This window comes from Dermatophagoides farinae, chromosome 4, assembly GCF_024713945.1.
Source record: "Dermatophagoides farinae isolate YC_2012a chromosome 4, ASM2471394v1, whole genome shotgun sequence".
Taxonomy (NCBI): domain Eukaryota; kingdom Metazoa; phylum Arthropoda; class Arachnida; order Sarcoptiformes; family Pyroglyphidae; genus Dermatophagoides; species Dermatophagoides farinae.
The window spans coordinates 1,302,090-1,328,379 of NC_134680.1; the positions used below are offsets into that span (position 1 = coordinate 1,302,090).

The 26,290-nt window shown below is 28.2% G+C and overlaps 1 protein-coding gene across 2 annotated transcripts in view; it reads right to left on the reverse strand.

The window, feature by feature from the left end:
• Positions 1-26,290, reverse strand: part of LOC124500614 (uncharacterized) — a 65,063-nt gene that overhangs the window by 6,163 nt on the left and 32,610 nt on the right. For both annotated transcript variants that reach the window (XM_075730456.1, XM_075730457.1), the window contains exons 2-10: positions 9,064-9,423; positions 8,018-8,133; positions 7,489-7,930; positions 7,142-7,426; positions 5,764-5,879; positions 4,299-4,455; positions 4,109-4,220; positions 3,700-3,881; positions 3,465-3,542 (exon numbers count right to left, since the gene is read on the reverse strand). In XM_075730456.1, coding sequence (XP_075586571.1) covers positions 3,465-3,542; positions 3,700-3,881; positions 4,109-4,220; positions 4,299-4,455; positions 5,764-5,879; positions 7,142-7,426; positions 7,489-7,930; positions 8,018-8,133; positions 9,064-9,423 — 1,848 coding nt within the window. The remainder of the gene's footprint in view (positions 1-3,464; positions 3,543-3,699; positions 3,882-4,108; positions 4,221-4,298; positions 4,456-5,763; positions 5,880-7,141; positions 7,427-7,488; positions 7,931-8,017; positions 8,134-9,063; positions 9,424-26,290) is intronic.

Here is a 26,290-nt window from a genome sequence, read left to right on the forward strand (position 1 = left end):
GATTCGCGGGTAAAGCAAAATAAAACAAAAAAAAATTCGATTCTCAATACACGAAAAAGAAAAAAGAATAAACTAATGTCGACTATGAAAAGGATTCTTGCTGAGTTTTTTTTTTGCTTGTTTTTCTTCATTTTCGATCAGATGAAAAATTGGTATTATCGACCAGAAAATGGGTGGGCGGAATTCGGAAACCTAAATTTCTAAGAATTTTTTTCCTTTCGTTTTCGTTATACCACCCAATTTATTTCAAGCTTATTATTAATCGTCTGACCGGCCCAGAAAAAAAACGAAAAAACGAACCCGAAAAAGAAAATCATTTCATCGTTGTATCATCGACGACAAATTCAAATGATAATTAATGATCATTCGGATATATTTATTCGGGGAATGAAAAATGTGCCATCAGAAATGAGAAAAATTTTTGAACCAATGTTAAGCAAAAAAAAATTGAATTCCAATTTCAATTTCATTTCACTTTTATTTTCATTTTCAAACAAAATAATCAAAGGGAAAATAGGGTTTCCGAAATGGATTTTTAAAAATTCTAAAAAAAATAAAAAATAAAAATTAAAGCCACGGAATTTGGAATTCCAACTTTTGCATTCATCATCATCATCATCATCATCAACAACATCAGCGGGAAAAAAAATCCATCTTTAACAGAAATGGAAATCCCGGGAAGAAAACACTTGACAGTCAGAAAAAAAAACCAGAAACATAAAAACAACGGGAAAAACCGATTTTTTTTCTACTTATCATCAAAAACATTGATTTTTGAATATAGAAATTTTTTTTTTGTTTCGTTGAAAAAACAACAAAATAAATTTGTCATCATTATTCATTGATTTGTGAAACGCCATTGTGAATAAAGTGAATGACTGTTTTTCATCACTGGTTCTTCGATTGATGATGAATGATGATTTGTCATCAATTTTTTTTTTTGTTTCTTGTAACAAAACTAGATGTTTGCATTAAAAAAAATGATGATAATATTCTATTCGAGATTTAGGAACGAATCGGTTTTTTTTTGGCTTTTGATCTATAATTTTCGTTGTTATACTGAATTCAACTGATTCATGTTTTTTTTTTTTGTTGTATTTGTACTCCACATTTTCAGTGTTTTTCTTTAAACATCAACTAGCATCATTAACATCATATCATCATTAATCGTCTCTTTGTTTGTCTGGATCGTTTTTCAGACTAAACATCATCATCATCATCATCAAAACATAGCACACACATATGTAGAATTTGATTGTGAATGAAGAATATTTTTTTTTCATTTCATAACCAATGAAAGAGTTCAAAAAAAAAATGAAATCAAATCAAAATTAAATCAAAATTCCGAAGAAAAAAAAATTTCATCGTTTTTTTTTTTTTTGTTATGTCGAATATTCAGCGTAATAATGAATCGAAAAAAAAGAAAAGAATGGGAAAAAAAATCAAATGTTGTGAATAATAATATTTACCCAGAGTAATAACCGAATAATAATACAAAATGGTCGGTCGGGCAAAGCGATAAAAAAAATTTATGCATAAAAAAATCGAAACGAAATTCCAAATGGAATGATGAATGGATCAATGAAAAATGCATATACAGAAAAACATATATACACACATTGAACATGACTACACCATTTTTCGATGTTCCAAAATCATAAAAAACCAACAACACACAACCGGAGGAAATGGAAATGTGAACAAAAAAAAAAATTTCCGTGTATTTTCACAATATTCTCAATTCGCCCGGCGCATAGATTCATCAGCAATTTCAATTTCAATTTCAATAATAATAAAATATATATATGTAATATATGTAGTCGCAGAGACACATATACATGAACAACACAAGGACAAGACAACAATTCATTCTCAATGAAGTTGATGATGGTGATTTTTGTGTGTGTGAGAGAGAGATAGAAAGCAATCCCGAAAAAGTTTCACGGGAAAGGAATTCTAAGGATAAGAAAAATCCATGGTTATTTTTATTTTTATTTTTTTTTTAGTGAAAAAAAATATATATTTTCGATTTTTATTTTCTCGCCTAACCAAAAAAAAAAAAAAAATGATTGATTATATCAAATACAGTGGGTATGTATTTATCTGTATTATATTTTTTCTAACTATATAATAATTTTTCAAGTTACAGATATACTCACGAAATAAAATTTTTTTTTTTTTGCAAACGTAAAAACATGTTTTTCCCATAATAATATCATTTTGTATGTCTGCATGTGTGTGTGTGTGTGTGAGAAAAAAAAACTATAGTGCAAAATTAAATTCACACCGGGTGAAATTGAATTGATATTTACAAGTGAAAAAAAAATATAGAAAATCCCTAATCATTGAAATGTATTTTTTCATTTCTAAACGATAAACAAGATGATGATGATGATCATTGACAATCATTCAAAGAAATAAACAGATATAAATGTGTGTGTGTGTGTGTCTAGAAAATTTCCGTTTTTTTTTGTGCTCAGATTCCGAAGAAAAAAAAAGAAAAATTGACTTTTTTTCTGGCCTATATTTTTCACACATAATCATCTCAATCAATGCCACAAATATTTGGAGCATTTTCTGTAAAAAAAAAAAAAAAAATTTCGCGTGCATCTTATTTCATTTTTCATTGGTACAAATGGAAAAAAAGCGGCCAAAAACAAACACTGCCAGAAACGAAAACGAAAAAAAATGATGCCGAAAATGAAAAAAAAAAACGAAACGAATTTCAGGCCATCGACCAGAATGAAAACAAATAAAATAACCTAATGAAACGAAACGATATATGAAAGACCAAGGACGATGAAATTTTTTTTTTTTTAAATTAAAATTCTTTCTCCGTTCGGTCGTTTTTTTTTCGCTGTATTTTTTTTTTAATGGCAATCCGCCCATTGATGATGATGATGATTTTTTCTGAAACATTCTTTTTTTATGAGTTCACATTAAATTGGTGACAGACATTCGGGAGAAAATTTTCACCATTTTTTTTTGACCAAGCAAATTTGGTGAAGAAAAAAAAATGGAATTTTAAATTATTTTCATTTGATTGTTGTTGTTGTTGTTTCGTTTGTTTGTTTAGTCGATAATCGAAAAACGTGAAAATCATTGACCGAAAAAAAAAATTATTTCAATAATGGCAATGAGAGTGAATGATGAATGTGACCAGAATGGAATTGAATTACTGAGTTTCCATCAAAATATGATTTTTTTTTCTTGGAAAAAAAAAGAAAAAATTAATTCATCGAGATGATGAATTTTATGACAAACAAACAAACATGTGATTCTCTCATCTCAGTATGAAAAATACCAAAGAAAAGAAAAGAAAATTTCATTCAGGTTTTCGTTTGTTTGTCAAGGTGGACACAATCAAATCATCATCATCATCATCATATGACAATTTAACTTTGAAAATTTTCATAAATCAAGATAAATAAACATTAATTATTATTATTATTATTGAAGCTTACCTGAAGGTTTTTGAACAGTCGGTATATATGTTGCTCCGGATGCATCGGTTGGATAGATTTTTTCTCCAAAGCTCCAAGCTGATTTTTTTTCGGATAATTCATAGATTAAAATCATCAAAGAAAATGTCAGAAAAGATTTGATGAATATTTTTATGTTCAATGTTTTATGATGATGATGATGAGATGACAATGTAACAATTATTATTAGCAACAACATTTTTTTAATGATACATACGTTTAGTAGATGCTCTAATAATTGGTGATGGCTGTCCAGCTCCAAGACGATTTGTTGCATAAACTTGAAATTCATATTCATTATCTGATTGTAGATTATATAGAGTGAATGTGTTGGTGGTCTCCGGCGGTGGTACACGTATCGTTTTCCATTCGGCATCGCCTTGATCAGAAATACGATAACTATAAAAATTGATGATGATGATATGAATGATTTTACCAGGAAGACATTTAAAAGAATGAATTTTGAAGAAAAGCCGATCAGTTAATATTGATTTTTTTATTGTTAGATTGTCGGATATTTTTTTTTCATTGATTATTATTAAAAACAAACCGATAATAATTCAATGGGAAAAAAAAGAAATCATTTAAAATTTTGCAGAAAATTTATCAAAAAAAATAATACATACCTAAGATGAAATGTTTGTTCATAGCCACCATTATAATTTGGTTCCCATTGTATGGTGGCAGCAAAATAACTTGTATTCACTGATACATTTGTTGGTGTATGTGGTGTTGTGTCTACAAAAAAAAAAAAAAAAACAAAAAAGAATTGATAAAAGATTCAATCAATGAAATTCATCTATTGATAATACTTACTATTGATGATAAGCAACGTAGGTACACTGATGGCCACAATCTCATTCTCCAATACACATTCATATCGGCCATGATCTTCTTTTTTCAATAATTTTATCGTTATATTACCAGATCGAATGGTAGTACGTTCACGTGGTGATAATTTTGTACCATCTGCCTATATATAAATCAAAAAAAAAAAACGATAATGGAATAAAATGGAATGAACATTTGTGAATGAAAAAAAAATGAATGATACGATCGTTAATGATTGATAATTGAAGCGACAAGTTGTTGTCGACCAAAAGAAAAGAAAAAACTTTTCTCTTTCATCGAGATTAGGATTCATTGAACCATATATATATTCAATTTGGTCACTAAACATTCATATTTTTTTATGATATTCTTTGGATGATTATATAATCTTTCAAACACAAATAAACACACACACACACACACACACACATTATCATCATTTTATTTATGTTTTCTTCTTTTTTTTCATTTGTTCAGTTACATTGATTTGCTTAATGAATAAAACAGCACAAAAGCATTGAAGCATGCAAACAGAATCAAAGAAACAAAAAACAAATGCCGGCTTGGTTATCATCATTGATTGATTGTTGTTGTTGTTTTTTTTTACTGTTTGTTTGGATGTGAATTGAACCATATTTGAACATTAAGAAATAAATAAAAAACAACAACAACAATTCATCAATGGAAAAACTATACATAAGCTGAAAGCGTCATCACATTATTATTGTATACAAGTGAAAAAACAAAACAAAAATTAACACATTTTTATATCGTTTGGTTGAAAATATGTTGTACTTGAAAAAAACAGGAAAAAAGTTTGAAAACTTCTTGTTTTTTGGGACTTAAATAAAAAAAAAACAGCGAAATATTTAGCTCACAAGAATTAGAGGTTTTTTTTTGCTTTTCACTTTTACTTATTATAGTATATATCAAACCAATGGGAATGATGAAATAAAATTCAACAAACCGGAAAGAAAAGAAATAGAATAATAATAATAATAATGAAACAACTTATGGTAAGAAAATTCTGGTAAAAAATTAAAACATCCCTGAGAATTTCGAGATGTATAAGAATAAAATAAGAATTTCCGTTGGAAAAACTTGACGAAAATTTTTTCCTTTTTCTCATACTTTTAATAATCAAACTAGAAAAAAAACAGTGATAACTTGGATCTATTTTTTTTTGTAAATGAATGCGGCAACAAGTCTAGACATTTAATAATATTAATCGCAAGGATTCAAAATGTTTAGAGAATTTGAATTAAATCATGATTCATGCCATTTTCAATGTTGATGCATGAAGGCATGCAATGGAATTTAATTTAAAACAACTGAAAACGACGTGAAAAGTGTTTGCATTTTTTTTTTGATGAATAGCAATCGTTTTAAATCGTTGATTCGTTTCATTCGAAACTTTTAATTCCGATTTCAAAAAAACGATGTTACTTACTTTACGCCAATAAATATTTGGTTTTGGCTGACCGGTACCATCACATGAAATCGATACTTCATCATTTACGGCACGAACATATTGATCTTTTGGTTTACGAGTAAACACTGGTGGATCTGAAATAACAAAAACAATAAATAAAAGGAAAAAAACATATATTAAACAGAGAGAATTTGTTTCCGTTTCAGGAACATGAAAACAATGTTTATAATAATGTTGATGATGATGATGATGATGATGATGATCTGTGGGTGTGTTGAATGTGACTCAGAAAAAAAAATCACTAAATTTTTTTTTCCACACCTTTCTCCAAACATTTATTTTATTCATTCATTTATTCATCATTTTTCAATGTTTTTAGAGTTTGTTCACCCAAATCCTATCCCTACACTATGAATGAATGGCTAGATTATATAATCACTAAGCTTGATTCTATAGAATGAAAAGAGGGGTTATGTTATGTAATGTTATGTTGGCCAAAAGGATTTACAGGATTGTTCACAGACAAACAGAGGGAGAGAGAGAGAGGAAAGAAGGAACCGATACAACTGAATCTAAATCTGAAAAGAACAAATACAAATACTGTATCTTTCGTTTTATTTTATTTTTTTTTTCATTTGCTGTCATATGCTATTCACGCTGAAATTGATGAAAAACTTTGGACCAGCTAGAATTTTTCGTCTATAGTGGTGGTTCGATGAATGTTAAAACTCATAAAAAACTGTTCAACATTTCTTTCTCAAAATTCGAGAAAATCCTTTGGACTTTGTCGAATTGAATTGAAGTAGCAAAAAAAAAAATTATTATTTTTGTGTGAAAAAAATGTTCAAAATGAAAGAATGAAAAATGAATGTTTGAAGAAAAAAAAAATCCATCCATATGGTTGTTGTTGTTGTTGTTGTTGGATGGAATTAAACGGAAAAAATTGTGAAAAGCAAAACCCGAAAAATTTCAACTGAATGATCATCATCTTTGATGAAAAAACATTACCCAGTATACACTATTATGACAACTATCAATCTAGGGCCTTAAAATAGTAAAGAGAAAAAAAATTCCAACATTCTAAAATTGAATGATGATAAAAATGGTGCTAAAGGCATGAGAATTTTGCACTAAATTAAAATTGAAAATAAAGAGAAATTTTAATGTCTAAAATAAATGAAAAATAAATAAAAAATTCAATTTTCATTCAGCCAGCCAGACATGAATCTAATCTTGGTGTCTATATCTTTGAAATAAACGAAATCTGAATGTATTAGCACTATCATCATCATCATCGGTTTAAAATAAGAAAATCAATTCAATTCAATATCGATTTCTTATTGTTTGAAATCGATATTTATTACGAAAAAAAGGAAATCAATTTTCACAAACTAACCTCTAACCAAAACCTCCATTGGTTGTGATGATTCAGCCGTACCATGAACATTATATGGTGTACAACGATAAATACCTTGATGTTCAAGGCTAACTTTATGAAATAATAAAGAACCATTATTAATGGTCGATACATCGGGAGTTGCATTCGGATCGAATGGTCGTCGATCTTTTGTCCACGTGACAAATTGAAATGATGGTGATGCTTGTATGAAACATCGTATGATACCGGATAGGCCAAGAGGTAGATATTGAATTGTTGGTGAATAATAAACACGTGCCGGAACTATTACAAAATTCATTAGAAAATGTGTTTCAATAAGCAATGAATATAAAAATATGACTTACATTCAATATTTAGATAAGCAGATGCAGTATCTGGTGATCCAATACCATTGGATACTTCACATGTATAATGGCCAGAATCTTCTGCGACACTTGGATTTATAACCAACATTCCTGGTTTAATAACAAATCGTGATTCTTGCCACGGTACATGACCAATTTCTTGGCCATCATGAAACCAACGATATGTTACATTCGATGGTAATGCACGTGCTTCACAAACTAATTCCACACGATCACCTTGCAATTTGGTCGTATTACGTGGTGGTGGTAATGTAATCACAGCTGGTCCGGCAATAATTATTTTTGTAATGGCATTTATTGATCCTTCACGATTACGACTAGTACAACGATATTCACCAATATCGGATAATTGTATATTATCAATTTGAAGCTCATGATTATAGATTTGAATGTTTGAGTTGGCTTTTAACGGTTTATTATCCTTTCGATGATTTATAATAATAATAAAAAAAAATTACATTCGGATTTCGATTAATAAATCAATAAAAAAAAAAAAAAATAAACATACCTTATACCAAGTGATTTGTGGAGTAGGCGTACCATATGCTTCACATGGTAATGTAACCGATTCACCAACTTTAACATATATCACATCTGGTGGTTTTACACGAAATTGTGGAGGCGCTATTATCAATGAATTGGATAAAAACAATGAGAAAAAAAAATGTAAAAAAATTCAATGAATTTCAAAGAATTATTGAATGTGTGAAGCTTGAAAATCTTCGGAAAGATAATCGAATATGATCATCAAACGATAGAATCGAAAGAATGTGTATGAGGTCGATTTTTTTTTTTTTTTGCTTTTTGCAAATCCAAATATTGATTTTTATTTTTCTAGTTCTATATATATATGAGGTATACATCGTTTGTTAACAAAAAAAAAAAAAAAAAAAAAAAAATTTAGCCATTATTTCTTCTTTCTTTCCAACAAAAGAAAAACTTTCCATATGTGTGTGGGTGTGTGTGTGTGTAGAAATTTGAAAAAATAGAAAATGAAAAAAAAACTTTGGATAAAAACTGATCACATTGTGTGTGTGTGTGTGTGTGTATGGTATGTGTGTCCAATCAAAAAACGATTCAAAATTCAGCTCATGATTGACTGAAATGTGTTCAGGACACTCAGTCAATGTTCACTTTACTAATAATGTTTTTCTTGAAACGGCGAAAAAAAAATCAATCGAGTCATAAGAATTTTTGGTTTTATTTTTTTTTTTACTCTAGAAAAAGATGAACTATATATCCTAATAACTGTTTCAATGAAAAAAAAAGTTTATCCCAGAAAAAATAACGGTAGTAATGATGTGAGAAAACAAAACAAATTCATCAGAGAAATAGGACTAAATTCAATTCATTATTCGTTGATCAACCATCATCAAATCGATTGTGTTTGTAAAATAATGATGAATTGAAAATTTCTATTGTTTTAATAGGAAAAAAAAACTAGTTAATCATTTATGGAAAGGGATTTTTTCTTAAAACAAAATAATTGAAAAAAAATTATTTTCGAAAACTAAATTCTAGGAAATATTCAATTGAAACAAAAAAAAAACTTACCGAGAACATCAAGATGAACCCATGTACCATTTTTAATGGGTTCAGGTGGTCGATTTAGAAAAAATACTTTACATTCATACCATCCTTGATCAGTATCACGAACATTGGTTAAATTGAGCGATGCACGTCCACTAAGGCTAACACGATTTTCATATCCTTCACCAATATGTGGATGATAACCATCATACCAAATATATATTGGTATTTTAACACCTTTCTTTTCCCATTGTATCACATATGGTACACGAAAACCTTCAGGAAAATCAAATACACATCGTAGTATGACATTTTCACCGAGATTGGCTGTAGTATGATAGGGTTCGGTTGTCATCGTCATTGTTGCCGTTGATGGTAATATGCCTAAAAAAAACAGAAGAACAAGAACAAGAACAAAAAAAAAATCAAATCAATTTTTCTTTCCAATCAATCGATAACAATAGTTTTTTTTTCAAATTTAATGAACAAAATTTTCAACGTAAAAGAAAAATAAGTCGATTCTATAGAAGATTTATATTGACAAGCTTTTATATATGTGGTTTTGATCAATTGATAGTGTGTCTGATGTAAAGTTTGATGATGAGATAAAAATCTTTTTCATCAATGATCATATGATGACGGGATGGTAGAAATAGACAAAATTTATTTTGTTAAAATAGACAAAAATATCACCATCTGATAATAATAATAATGACAGAAAATGACAACGACGACGACGAGAAAAAAAAATAGATAGTGAAAATAACAATAACAATGGACAACAACATCAACGATAATTGTAACAAAATAAATAACGTTCACCAAAGAGAAGAAAATAACTACAAAAAAAAAATTTATTGATTCTTGATCACAAACACATACAATGACAATATGGCAGTGAAACAACGTACTACTGTATTATATTACTGATTTTATCACTTTAGTGATGAAAACAACAACAACAACAACAACAAAATGTACCGGATTGATGGTGATGCGTAGCTAAAATAAAAATAAAAAAATCCGATTATTGTTACGAAGTATAAAGAAAAAAAAATTGTAACAAAAACATTGTGAATAGAATGAACTACAGACAAGTATAACACGGAATCCGGAAATCCAAAATCAAAATGGAAAGAAATTGATCTCATTCTCATTCAGTGGATGTTTTGAATCTTCTGACTCTTGGCTGTTATTCGACGTCTATTTTCATTTGTGGTGGTGGTTTTTTTTCATACAATGAAAATATAGCTTAGATTTCTTGTCTTGAAACTCTTTGGGGAGAACAACAACACAAGCATGTGAAATTTATTCACTTTTTTTCCACCAAACTTGCGTAGATATTTTGTTTTGGTGTTATTTTTTTTTCTTTGGAATTTTCAAAGACAAATGATGATTGTAAATCACTTCACACACACACACACACACACATACTGAACATAACATTGGCATGAAAAATGCCAGAACCAGACAGTTATCTATAAGATGTGAAAATAAGAAAATCGACAACAGCAGCACGGCGAAAAAAATTCGTAATTCGAAACCCTGGCAATGGTGATGATGCAACTTTAGGGAAAAACAACAACCGAAAAAAAAGATCGAATGACGCCCATTTTCAAACCATGATGATGATGATGATGATGAAACCACAAAGTAAAAGAATAAAAAAACAAACCAAATTAATCGAAAGAAACTGAAATTTTCCAACCATACTATAGTATATATACCAACACACACACTGAACACAAAAAAAAGAATTTCGGATAGGATCATGCTATTTATTTGTTATAGAAACTTCTTTTCTCAACTGTTCAATGGTGTTTTTGTTGTATTTCAACAACTAAAAATGAAAAAACAAAAAAAGACAAGATTAGAATTTCAATTGGATTCAAATATAAATAAAATGGCCCAAGAAACAAAATGTAGTTCAGTAGATGTTATATATATTAGGTTTTATTTTCAATTCTCTTGGGTCTCTTTTTTTGTACTATAATAGGAACACAAACATCGAGTGAGATAGAGACTAGAAATAAACTTTTATTCTTTGTTAACACAGATGAATGAAAAAAAAGGATTTATTGGATAAATCAAATGAACAAATCGAACTGGCAAGTTTGATTGGTTTTAAATTTTCATCAAACGAAAAAAAAAATATAATACAAATCGATTACCGTTTGATGATAAATTCTTGTCAACTAGAAATAAATAAACAAAAATAATTTATTATCAGATAACATGAAAGATTAAATTGAAAGAAAAAATTTAAAAAAATCAAAAAAAAAAATCATTCGTAAATTCAATCACAGTAAAAGAAGAAAAATTCGTTTTAAATGTATAAAAACAGTTCGAATGATGTTTGAGATCAACGAGACGAAATGTTGAAATGTTGAACGATAAAAAAAAAATTCTTTGGAACCGATTGGTGTGCGTGTTAAGAATTTGGGTAAAGAAAGTGAGAGAAAAAAATGAAATGAAATGAAATGAAATATTTTTGGCACGCACGAATTCATGTCAAGTGCGAAAATGAAAACGTGAAACGATCTAATAATAATAATATAAGAGTGAGTCGCCAAAAAAAAAAAAAAAAAAAAAAACAAACTTTTCACTGCATGTTTGTTTTCTTTTCTTTTTTTATTCGTTTTTTTTATCGTTGAATTATTATCGGCAGTATGTGTATATGAGTGGGTTCATTTGCTCTTCAAACAACAAAAAAAATTGTTTCTTTATTTGGAACAAATTTTTTTTTCTTTGATTCGTAGTTGTTGTTGTTGTTGTTGTTGTTAAACATTTGATGATGCTTTCACTTCGAAACACTTCTCGAATGTTCATTCAACCAAATATTACTTGTAACTACTACAATAACTAGCTAATATAGATTGAAATAATGGAAACAATTTTTTTTTTGCCAATGAAAAAAAAAATCTGAAACATCTATTTGTCCGTTTAGTAATCGTATTGGTTGTATGATCTACCATTGGACAAATTCTCAATCACATCGATATTGAATAATTTTAAATGCCAATATAACCGTTAGTGTATCATCTCATCATTACAAAAGAATAAGAAATTCTTGACAATCACATGAACAACATTTAAAACACTATAATATACAATCGATACATCAATCGATATATTGTATCAAAGCTAAGAATTCAACAATGACAAAAACCTCATAGGAATCTGTCTCTCTGTGTGTGTGTGTGTTTGTGTGTTTGTAAACCAGAATCAGAAATAGCTACATAATCAGTCTCAGTCAGTCAGTCAGTCAGCCAGTGTTTGATGATTGAACCAAGAAAAAAAAACGTATGTGACACAAACAAAGACAAAAAATTTCTTATTCGTAACTCTCAATTCTGTTGACCATGTCAATATTCGAAAAAATGTGAGCTTTGTTTTTTTTTTTTTTTGGTGGTGGCGGAAACAAATCAAATTCAGAATTGACATTTGTATATTATACATTGGTATCGTTATTTGTTTGTTTGTTTGTTTACCACAGACAAACAACACAAAACAAGAATATGAAGAAATGAGATTCTGGATTATATACATCCAATAAGATTCAAGTGGATTCTTTGTTCTACTTGAAACTATCGTTTATTTGTTTACTACGAAAAAAAAACTGAGATCTGTCTCTTCAATCATGTTTTATTGGATGGTATATGTGCATGTCTTTTTCTTTTTTTTTATTTGTTTCTTTGGTTTGTGGATCATTCATTCCATTCAAATCATATTGAATTCATTTTTTTTTCATTGATATCCAGAATCAAAAATCGAAAATAAAATAATATAGAAAAAGCGTTTTTTTTTCGTTGATCGAAGAAAAAATGAAATTGAAAATATTCTTTTCGGTGTTTGTGAAACAAAAATGAAAACTTTTTTTTTTTGCTCCGGTCTAAATAAAAATTTATCTATATTTCTTGTCAATGTTTTGTTGTTGTTCCATGTTTCAGAAACCGATGTGATATGTTTTGCCTTTTTATTTTTGCCTTCCATTCATTGATCTAATCTCTGATCTTTCACACTTGAACAACGTCCGAAACATAGTTGAGTTTGAGTCTTTTTTTTTTTTGATAAAATTTATTTGATTTTTTTTCCATTGAATCAATGAACATGACAGATGCGAATAAAATCGCAAAAAAAAGAGATAGCAACAACAAGAAAAAAACTGATGACAGATCAGAACACAAATCTTCGATGATGATGATGATGATGATGATGATGTGGCTGACAAGATTTATTTCCTGTAGTTTCAGAAAAAAAACCGAAGAATCAGCCGAAAAAAAATTCGGACACTTTTTTTTCACGATAAAAAAAAGTTGGTCGATTGTGAGCCAGAAAAAAAATTACAAAGTTTTCTTCGTTTTTCTTTTCTATTTTTTTTTCTATTTCGGCGGAAAAAAAACACAACAAAACAGCATTTCTAAGCGGATCAAAACGAAAAAGGCAAGAGAAAAAAAATTGCTAGATCATTGATGATTGGTTTATTTTAAGAAAATCAGTAATGATTTGGATGATTATTGATAATTGTGATTCAATAAATTTACCGTGAATTTGATGAATAAAAATACGATATAATATTACAATTCTATAGGATCAATATCAAGAAAAGTATAAATAATAGAGACAAACCGTTGTTGTAAACAATAATAATCAACAACTAAACTAGAAATAATATATCAAACTGTGTAATGGTGAATGGATTTTTTACATTGTATCAAATCAAGAATCAAATCAAGTCTAGTTTTATGTGTTTTTTCAGGCAATGGTCAACGTGGTCACTGTGTGATTGATGGTTAGAGTGGTAAACAATGTTTTCCGTTTTCATTCATTCACTCATTCATTTTATTTCTTTTTCCATGTTTGCGTGCATGATGATTTTAGCAAATTTTTCTGGCTTGATTTGGATATATATATTCTTCATTTTGCTTTGGTTTTTTTTATTCGGATTTTTTTTCATATGTAATTTTGCCATTTTAACGAAAAGTGAATAATATATAATCAGAATCTGGCAAAAAAAAAGAAACCTAGATTTTCCCGGGTTAGTTTGTATAGAATCCTTTTCTTCTTCTTCTTCTTCTACTTGTAGTGCATGTCCACTGAACATTACCAAAATGCCATTTGCATCATTTTATAAATTTATATTCAAAATGATATTATAATGTTTTTTTTGTTTTTTTTTATTTTCATTCATTTGACATCTTTTTTTGTTTGTTTGTTTGTTGTTTTCGTTGTCATTTTTGCTGTCGTTTCATTCACATTGAAACGGTCGGATATCATGATGATGATGACTTGTTCAACAATACATAAATGTTGATAACATTATGACAAAAATGATTTAAATCATGATTTGAAACATAACGAGTCCTTTCATTTCATTGTGTTGTAAGTTTTCTTAGTAATAAGATGATGAAAAATTGAAATTAGGGTTAAAATTAAATTCAGAGATTTTGAAAAAAAAAGTTGAATGAATCAAAACAAACAAAAAAAATGGTAAAAGTTTCCAAATAAAGTAAATCTTTCACTAAAAAAATATGATTCTTGGAAAAAAAAAGAAAACACACGCCCCAAAATCATCATCATCATATACACATGTTGAGAATAAAATTTTCAACATGACACATCATTGATTCTGGTGATACAAAAAAAGTAGTAGTAGTAGAACCAATCAAATTGAATGAATTTGAATTTCAATTTTTTCTTGACTTCAAATTGCTCATGAGCCTATACATCGATATTTTGCGTGTGATGAATACTGAAATTTTGTTTTTCTTCAAACATTTTACATTTGTTATTTTCAAACAAAATAATAGCTGATGATATATCGTGTGTGATTGACTTTTTTTTCAAACTATCTATTTGAATTGATTGAATAGAATCTTTGTATGATGTATGATTCAGTATGTTGTGTGTATCGAATGAAATTGTTCTAAGAAAAAAAACGAGATATTTTTTTCTCTTTTTCTGGGTCCTTTGGGACATTTGAATTTCAAAAATTTTTTTTTCTTTTTCTAAACATTCACTTCCTGAGTAAAATGAAGTGATGTAAAGTAGACATTACTTTTCATTTCATTTCATTTTATTTTGAGAGAAAAATGAAATGAAATGAAACACGAACAACAAAGGCCAACGGACCAAAAAAAAAAAAAAAAAAACAGAATATTCATACAATTTGGAAATTTTGCATCAATTTTATTATTTGATATGCAAAAAAAAAATAGGTTTCACCATTTAACATTATCAGTTATCAATCGAAATAACAAAAAAAAATTCTTCAATCAAGAATTATCAGAACAAAAGTTATTGTTATCACGGTTCAATATTTTTGAAAACTGGAAAAAAATTGTTCCAGGAATTTTTCTGCTGCTGTTGTTGTTGTTGTTGTTGTTTTGTCTGATTCAGCCAACATTAACCAGAAATTTTATTTTCACATACACAAGAAATTGATTTAATTCGATCAATGAGAAAATTAAAATGTCTTGGTTTTTTACAATAATCAAAATTCACATACTTCACACACACACACACAAAGACGAATATGATTATCATCATAATTCTTTGATTTTGTGATATTAAATATTCTGTATTAATTATCATGGCTGTTGTTGTTATTGTTATGATAATTCAAATGAATTATACATTCTTTTGTTTCCATTATTCTTTATTATATTTATGATTAAATGGATTCATAAATCGGGAATTCTAAGATTCCATTGCTACCGATGTTCAACTAATGATTTTATAGTTATGATGATGATTTTCAGCAGAGTTTCAACAACAAAAAAAACAAGCAAACAAACAACAACAACAACGACAAACTAAAACCAAGCACAGTTGCAACATCTCGAAAATGTAATACATGTGTGTGTGTGTGTTTGTGTATGTGATGAGAACATAATTGATGAATCAAAATGAAAATTCTAATTAATTTAATTAATTGATAGCAACTATGATGATATAAGAACAACAACAACAACAACAACAACATAGAATTGTTGATGAACATTTCAAAAGACTCTCACATCATCATCATATTGGATATGACAAGAATGGAGCTGAGATTTTTTTCTTCTTGAATAAATAAATGAATGAATGAATCAAACTGGAAAATTTCGCCTTTTTCATCTCTTCAATTACTCGATGATGATGATGATGATGATGATGAGGATGATCATCTTGAGATCATTGAGAATTGTGAATGTGAAATTCTGTCGAAAAGTAAAACATAGCAAACAAACAGATGCCAATCACATAAGCAAAAGCAAAAGCGCCAAAAAAAAAGAAAGCTAAATGGATCTATGAATCGGTTGTGTCACAAATTGTCGAAAATAAAAATGTCGAATGCAAAATGGTCGAAAATATTTGATCGAAAATAATAAAGTCGAAACGACAAAAACGTCGAACAGACAAAAATGTCGAAAATGGCTTGAGCCCTTAAAATTATCACTAACGAAAAAGACTCAAATATTATTTTTTCATTTCAACTCTGGATAATCCCACATTAAGTTGATAAAATTTTATTTTTATTCGAACTATTTGGATTCATATTATTATCAATTCACTTTATATTTTCATTCAAATTTGTTTGTGATTATTATTTGATTGTTTATCGATTTACTACAGCATCAAATTATCTTTAAGTAATTATTGAAGAGTGGGTGATAAAAGGAGCATTCAATGTTATGAACGGTCTTCACAGGGCCATAAATGTTTATTTTTTTCTAGTTTAGGTTAGGTTAGGTTAGGTGGTCTCGGTTCATTAGATTAATACAAACCTCACCTTCGGTGAGGTTTGGATAAAACTATTGTATTGACAAACAATCTAGAATAGAGATCAAAGTCTAAAATACTATAAATCGGTTTATCGATGTTTTACACTTTTGTCTTAGAAAATTTCCTTGTCTTTGACAATAATAAAGTCAACACTGACGTTATCTGCATTAAATAAGGGAAAAGTCGCCACTGTGTATCCAGAATTAAAATGAAAAAATAATATTTGAGTCTTTTTTGTTAGTGATAATTTTAAGGGATAAGGGCTCAAGCCATTTCGACATTTCAATTTTCGACTTTTTTATTTTCGACATTTTTGTCTGTTCGACATTTTTGTCATTTCGACTTTATTATTTTCGATCAAATATTTTCGACCATTTTGTATTCGACATTTTTATTTTCGACATTTTGTGACAGAACCTATGAATCAAAAGAATTCTGGAAAGAAAAAAAAAACTAAAGGCGTAATAATGAATGATAATCGAGTGAAAAAAAAGCAAAAAAAAACGATGGTAAAATTGAAATTTTTTCCGGCTATTTTCACCCGAACCAAATGATCAGATTGTATGATGCACATCTATGACAATATGAATTCAAAAGAAAAAGAAATTGAATGTCGATGGCTTCACCTATAGAATGTGTGAGTATATACAAGTATTATATCAACAGAATTTGTATGGAAAATCATTTACAACAATGGAATAAAATGGAAAAAAATTTATATATTTCGAGAATATGGTGCTCGAGGAATATTATATATAATATAATTATTTATGTTGATAATTTTCCACAATGAAAGTAAATGCTTGAGAATGAATATTCATTTTTTTTTTTTTTGCTTTTCGAGCAATAATCATAAAAAGTATGTCTCATGTGTTGAGAATTCTTTCATCATAGTCATTATCATCATGGAATGTTTGGAAATTGTTATCGTTCATTACAGGTAAAAAGAATATCAATTTTTTTTCTCTCTCTCTCTCTCTTTCTCTCTCTCTCTCTCGCGGATGAATGAATCGCAATCAATAAAATGTAAGTTAATCGTGCTGAAAATACGAATATTATTATATTATCAAAATAAAAATTGTAAAAAAAATGGAAAAAATTTTTACCAATTTCAACAATGAATCTGAAAATGGTGATTATGAAACGAAAAAAAAATAAAATATTGCATTATATGGTCAATTGACTAATGTTGACAATTATTTGCCATGTATAACAAATATTTGGAATATTGATGATTGACAAATTGTGTCAGATCAACTAACGAAAAAACAACAATCTTGCCAGAATTTAGAGAATAAATGAAAAATAGAAATAATCCATAATAGGTCCAGATGGTTTTTTGTTGTTGTTGCTGCTGCTGTTGTTGAATGTTTATTCACCTGTTTCCCAGGGAATTTTTGTATTTTTTTGGTTGTAATTTCAAAATTATCATTAAAAATTAAAGTTTTTTTCTTTGCATTAAAAAAAAGGCCACTAGAGAAAGCCAACAAGAAAAAAATGAACAAAAATAATCCAGGATCAATCGATTAAAAAAAACACACACACACAACGACACACACCCATTATTTATATAAAATCATCATCATCATTCATTTGGAATTAACTTGATCATCTTGTGTGGTTGTGTGTGTGTGTGTGTGTATTGAACCCCTTTAGTTTTTATATTTCCTATAAAAATCTCATCATCAGATTCATGGCAAACCAACGAAAAAAAATAGAATATATTTGAATGTAACAAAATTCTGATCGCAAAAATGGCAAAATGAAGAATTGCCAAAAAGATGGCTTTCGAAATGCAAGCCAAAAAAAAGCAAGGCAATAAAAACTTTTTAGTACAAAAAAAAAATATTGAGCAACATTTACATCACAATACAATGTGACAAGCCATTAGCTAGATAATTTATGAAAATAGTTTTCCAGAAAAAAAAATCATTGATATTCATTTGGATTCATTTCGATTGAATAGTTTTGCTGGTTTTTTGATTCCATTACAAAATGGCTTTCTCAAGGATTCGGCACACGTGAGAATTGTGTTACCAAAACAACAAAAAACACATGATGATGTTGATGTTGATGATTACTGTTGTTCTCATGGTGACCAACATTATGGATTTTTCTTTTATAGTTCAAAGTTTTCAAAAAATTTTTTTTTCAAAAGAAAAGAAAGATTTTAGCTTAGAATTACGATTATATATTGTTTTTTATTAGAATAAACGATCCATGATGATTCATATCATTATCATTATCATTATAATAATGATGATCTAAAAATAAAATGAAAAAAATTCAAATAAAACTTGAAAATAAAGAAAGAAAAAAAAAGATTTTTTTTTTCTTTACCATTTCCATTGAATCCATGGTAGGTAGTACCGATTTATAGAAACAAAAGAAAAAAAAAGGTCATCATCATCATCATCATCATCATTTACATCGATCTGGGAGGAATAAAGTACACATAATAATATAAATATATTCACTGGAAATCAATTGTTGTGGATTGAAAAAAAAACAACGACAACCAACGTATATTATGAACAAATGAATCAACGAAAGAAAACAAAAATTGAGCAATTCAAAATAAAAAGAATCAGGTACATAGTGATATATAGTATATAGCTAGGTATGGGTACTATTGATAAAATGATGTCAACCAATTTTTTTTTGTTTTCTCGCACCAATGACGTTGAAAAACCGAAAATGAATATAAACAAAAACGAGCAAAAAAATAAAATCCAACGAAAAAAAATAGAAATAGAAATGAAGCAAAAACAAAAATAAAAATAAAGGAAACGGAGACAATGATGATGAGAACAACAACAACAACAACAACAACAACAGCAGCAATAGTAGTAATAAATATAATGGTAACATTATCATTGGCCCAAAAAAAAGAATAAGAATTTCTTACCCATTACCAATAGTTATTGTTTTTATTATCATCAATAGTCTGTGTGTGTATCAGGATGGAAGTGGTTTCAATTCATTTCCCAACAGAAAAAAAATTCGGTTATTCTTTATTATTCGTATTTCGCTCACAATAATAATAATAATAGAAACAATGAAAAACTACGTAGAATTTTTCGTTCATCTTTATGAATGATGAAATCATGAGAGCCAATTTTCTGTAGAATAGAAAAAAAAGTAGTTAATTTTTTGGCTGTTCTTTTTTTCTGTTTTTTTTTTGTTTTTTTGGTTCCATTTCATTAAATTCAAATATCAGTATTCTGTCGATATTACAAAAAATATTCTGATGGTGGAGGAAAATTTTCCGTAAAAGAAATTTGTTGGAAAAATATTTTTCGCATAGTTCACAAAAATTTGTGATAATCTTGAAAAATTATTTCAAATATATCATGTTGTTTGTAATGAGGAAAATTCAAGAAACAAAAAAATCAATGCAATGAACAATGATGATGTTGATATTGTGAGTGAAAATATTTTTTCATTTCTTCAGTATCACGTCATCACTAATGATGGATCAACCACATCATCATCATCATCATCATCAATATTGTGTAGACAAAGACAAACGAAACATTATGTAAGCCGATTAGAACAACCGAAATGAATTTTCAAAAAGTGAAAAAAGTTCAATCTTAGAACTTTTAATATTTCTGTGGCTAAAAAGCTCATTGATTCTTAATGGTGAGTTTAAAAAATGAAAAAAATTCTGCAATATTTTGGTCCACTATTGTTGTCTGTAAGCTATGTCGTTTGTAATCCTTAGGTTTAATTTCAAACCATAAAGACCATGTTGTAGGCCATCAAAATAATGATCATCATCATGATGATGATGATGATGAACATGGATCTATTGTGTTTATGTGATCAAAGATCAAAAAAAAAAAAAATGAAAGTGTTAGTACGGGCGGTGTTGTTATAATGTCATCGTCAGAGATTGATGATGATAACAAAACAAAAAAAAATCCAGAGAACAAAAAAAGATACCTGAATAAAACCTGTGAATGAATGGAAGCAATATATATATATTGATGATGAATCAAAAACAATCAACAATGGGAAAAAAAATCTTCATTTTTTTTCATTAACTAAACAGAAAATAGATAAAATAAACAATATATATAAATTGAAAATTCTTTATTCTACAAACAACAGATCAAAACGATCAAATTGATGATGAAAACAATAAATTCATACATGTAACCGCCCATCGAGTATAAAGTCATTGGAATATTATGATTCAACCGACCAAACAACAACAACAATATATAAATAAATGAATGAATGAATGAATGACGTATGTTTGGACTTCAATCATAATATTCAAAAGAAATAAGAACAAAAATAAAAGAAAAGAATAACAAAAAAAAATTCCAAAAGAAATAGAGTTGACAAATTCCTATACAATACTTCACTTGTAATATCTAGATGGAGAGAATGGTAAAAAAAATCATCATCATATTCATTCATTCATTCATTCATTTACTAGGAGTCATATAATCATTAATGGTTATTTTGCGTGATGATCTCATTTGAACACAAAGAATCAGAATCAAAATGAATACGGATTGACCACTACCATGATTATCATTGTTATTGAAACTATGTTTATAAATACAGAATATAAAATACATATGACCATCATTCATGGTATGTATATGAGAGGCCATTTTATATACCTGATATATTATGGATTTATTTTTATCTTTATTTCTGGCTACTATAGATCCACCACAAATTTTTCATCAGTTTCACTAGGTTTCAATAAAAAGCCAATAGTCGACCACTAGAGCCAAATCCAATTCCTGTCCTTTTTGCTTTCTCTCTCTCTCTCTCTCTCTCTCTCTCTCTCTCTCTCTCTCTCTCTCTCTCTCTCTGGATCGATGTATTAATCGTTGAATATGAAAAAAAAACGATAAATCGTTTTTTATCCATTCTTGTTAGTAGAGGTAGTGGTGTCCTTGTTGGAAACTCCCACAAATACACACACACACACACCTAAAACTATACATAGAACAAAAAAAAACTATTAAAACAAAACAAAAATAGAGAATAATATTGCATTGGTAAACGAACCAAAAATAAAACGAAAAAAAAATGAAAATAAAACAAGAAAATGATTAATTATGAATCATATCATAAATGAATGAGAATGGAAAAAATGAAATGGATTGAATGAATTGTCTGAAACTGAAATAACAATAACAAACATATATTAAAATGATTCCATCATACAGTAGTATCTCGATTAACGATGGTCAAGTTGATATTCAAGTTAGATTCAGGCCAGATTGACGGTTAAAACAAAAAAAATTGTCACAAAAAATCATTACAATCGAAGTAGCATTGTATTATTTGGAAAATATAATGAAACTAACTTTCTATTTCGCCTAAAACACCCGACCACCACCACCACCACCGCCATCATTATCATATGTTATTTTTTTCAAATTGTTAAGGCTTTTCGAATAATAATGATCAATTCTTTTGTTTTGTATTTTCAAAAAAAAAAAAAAAAATATATAAAACTTGGTCATTGCTGATGATTATAAACAAAAGAGAAAATATTGAAAGATGGATTCTAGAATGTAGAAAAAAACGATTCTTTTTCTTTTTTGGTCATCATGGATGTATGTATGGATGGATGGATGGATGATTTATCATTCATTCAATGAGCGAATGGACCCCAATAAAAAAAGAAAAAAACTTAACACCACCACCACCACCACCACCAATACAAAATGTTTTGTATATATGGAATGTTGTTGTTAATGAATGGCCAAAAAGGGAAAAGAAAAATGCAATTTCTTTCCCTTGACTCCCACATTCTGGGATCAAATGAACAATTAGCACTTGAATTTTTTTTTTTTTTTTTGTTACATTCAATGCTGAATGAAATAAATTCCATGAAAATGATGATGATGATTATGTGAATAAAAAATGATCCAAAATTTCAATGGTCGATTCGTGTCTGTATCTATGGGCCATTAAATTAGAGAAAAAAAAGACATGAAAAAAACGATCGAATGATGATAACAACGACGACGACTAATTGTTTTCTACTATGAATACCAACAACGAAATGAATTTGAATGTGAGAAAAAAAAATTTCAATATCCAGGTTAATTATTATAATCATCATAATCATCATCATGGAGATTGGTATCATGGTAGGTATCAGATTTTCATTTAGATTTTTTTTTTACTCGTTCATAATAATTAAAATGATTGTAATATTTTGAATGAATGATGAATATACTACAAGAATAAACTGCTGAGTTACGTGTGTACAAATTCCAAACAAAACAAAACAAAAAAAATTATAGTAACTCTCACTAGGTCACTGATGATGATGACATCGTTGGAACATTTGTATTTGTATTTTTTTTTCTCGTCAAATGATAATATTGTTTCATTTTACAGTAGTAAACAAAAAAAAAAAAAAATAGTGAGAAAAATTTGCACCAAAATTCTTTGAAAATTAATGAAAAAATTTTTTTCAAATAAAAAAAAAAATGAAAAATCCCTGTTGACAAGTGACAAGGATTTCGACGAAAACAGCAACAACAACAACAACAACAACAACAACAATAGCAAAGAGAGAAAAATTCGAACAAATCCGGCATGAATGAATGATGAATCGGTGAAGCAAAAAAAAAAAAAAAAAATCTTGGTGAAAAAAAAATTCCAAGAAATATCTTTTTTTTCCACATTATTCTGTCTATTGTTGTTGTTGTTGTTGTTCTATGGTTCATAACATCTCATCATCATCATCATCATCAACTCGATCTATTTCACTATATGAATGATTCCGTTTAAAATGACATGAACGAAAAGAGCAGCAAACAAAAAACGACTAATTTTTTTTTCTTCTAATCTTTGAAGATTCAAGAACAAAGAGTTTCAAAACGAAAAAAAAATTTAGAAAAAAAAATCGCAATTAGGTTAATTATGCGAAAATGGTAGAAAATTTATTTTCATCATCATCATCATCATCACGAAATGAACAAAACAAATGAGACAAACAAGAAAAAAATATAACAAATTCTTGTCGTTTTTTTTCCCATTCCAAACATCTCAGATATGTGCAAAACAAAGTGCAAACAATGAATAAAAAAATGAAATGAATGAGGAAAAGTAGTGTAAGTGTTGCAGAAGAACGAACCAAAAAAAAAAAAAAAAAAAAAGTTTAATTTCCTGTTGTTCATTTGCCGGGAATATTTTTCATCGATTAAATTCCGATGAGATTTTCGTTTATAATGGTGGTTGGTCGGTGATGAATTCAAATTCTTGAATGATGATGATGATGATAGGCAAAAGAAAAAAAATATTGGCAAGTTTTTGCTGATGGTTCAATTAAAATGGTTAATAATAATCGATCGAATATTTGGGATTTTTGATTGGATCTGATTAAATTATTACCATGATTACATTTTTTTCATCATTTCTATATTGGAAACTTTAATTTTTGATTCATTTGTTTCTAAATAAAAAATGAAGATGACAAAGTACAAATTTCTGTGTCCGTATATGTTAGACATTGACATATCAACCACACACACACACATACAGAAATAATGATGAAACAATGGAAGAAAACTTGAAATTAAATAGAAAAAAAAATTTAGAAAATAATTTCAATAACAGGGGTGATAGAAACAATAGAATTTTCATTATTTCAATGAACTAGGAATATTGCTTTTTTTCTCCACATTTTTTGTTTTGTTTTTTATTGTCACACAACATGATGAACAGAATAATTTGGAATTGCTGCCAAGAGCAAAAAAAAACCAAATCAACAACAGAATGAATTGTTTTTTTTTGTGTCTGGTTTGCAAAAAATTTTCAGACTAAAACAACAAAAAACCTGAGAAATTAGAATTGAATTGAATGAATTCATTATGAATGACATGAATAATAATGAATTAATTGAGCTTCAAATGAATACGAATAAAATTAACGTTTGTTCAAAAAATGAAGAAAACAAAATCACCATGATTTCCTATTGTTGAATAAGGTATGATATATATACATTGCGTGTCATACAACCATAGGTGGTATTAAAAGTCGAGCAATTTTTTTGTTGTTGTTGTTGTTGTTGTCACACGATTTTTTTGCACACTTTTAAGAAGAAAAAACAAATCCGACAAGCATTCAAAATCTGAGTGAATCCAATGTGATTGATGGAAGACATTTATTTATTTTCAAGAAAAAAAAGAGAAAAAAAATTGATTATAAAATAGACTGGGCGTTTGGGTGTGTTGTTTGTCATCATTGACATTGTATCGATGATCATCCGATTGTAATTTAGAAAAAATGAATGAATCAACGAATACTTTGAACAAACATGGAAAAAAAATTATAATCGAAATATTTTTCGACCAGTATTCAATCCAATCAATCAAATCAAAACAAATCAAACACAACATTTCCTGATTATAATGATCTTGCTCTCTGATCTGATCTGATCTAATCTGATCTGATTGATTGATGGATAATCGATTAATTTTCTCTGTTCATTTTACACATCTCACGCCGGGTTAATTTCTCATCATCATCATCATCATCTTCATTGAAATCATGTTCAAAGATTCATTAATTATAATTTTTTTTTTTTTTTTGGTTATCGATTGGGTACATTTTTATTTTTTTTAGTTTAGGTTTCCGTATTGAATGATTATAGCCAATATCAATGCGTGTGTGTGTGTAATAGTGAAGCGAGTAAGCGAAAAACAAATCATCCGAATGGAAATGAAAAAAAAACAAAAAAAAAATTCGAGGTTATCGTATATCGGACGTTCGATCGCTTGTGATCGGTTGGTTAGTTGATTGGATGGTTAATCGCTTTTTCACTGCTGTTCTGGTGAACAGCGACAAGAGAAAAAAACCTCAACGAAAATTAATTAACTCTTGCCAACATGGAAAAAAAATTCAGATGAGAAAAAAAAACAAAAACAAATTTAGCCAAAAACAGAATTGAATCAGCGAAAAAAAAACAAGAAAAAAAGGAGAAATTCAGCAACAGCCAAGATTAATGATCATCATCAACAATAATCAACACCAACAACAACAAAAAAAAAATAGAAAATTCTGGTTGAAAACAAAACCAAAATAAAAAAAACACATTCCTCAAAATAAAAATGGACAAAACACGGACCAATCAACCAAAAAAAAAAAAAAAACTGAAAAATAACGAAAAAAAAATCACTATAATCCTATTCATCATGTCAATGACATTTTTTGTTATGATTATATCGAGAATATGATGAAGGCAAATAAAATGAAATATTGGGCGCCTGAAAAATTCTAGTCAAAACATTCGACTTTTTTTCCTGATTGGATCAATCATCGGTTTTTTTTTCACAATTTTTATTCTTCATTACAGTATACAAAAGTATAGTGGCGTGGATATATAATCAACATTTATTTTTGATCTGTTGCACTATGTTCAGATCAATGACACAAAAACATAGCCTAACACAAAGTGATAGAAAGAATCTCTCTCTCTCTCTCTATTTCT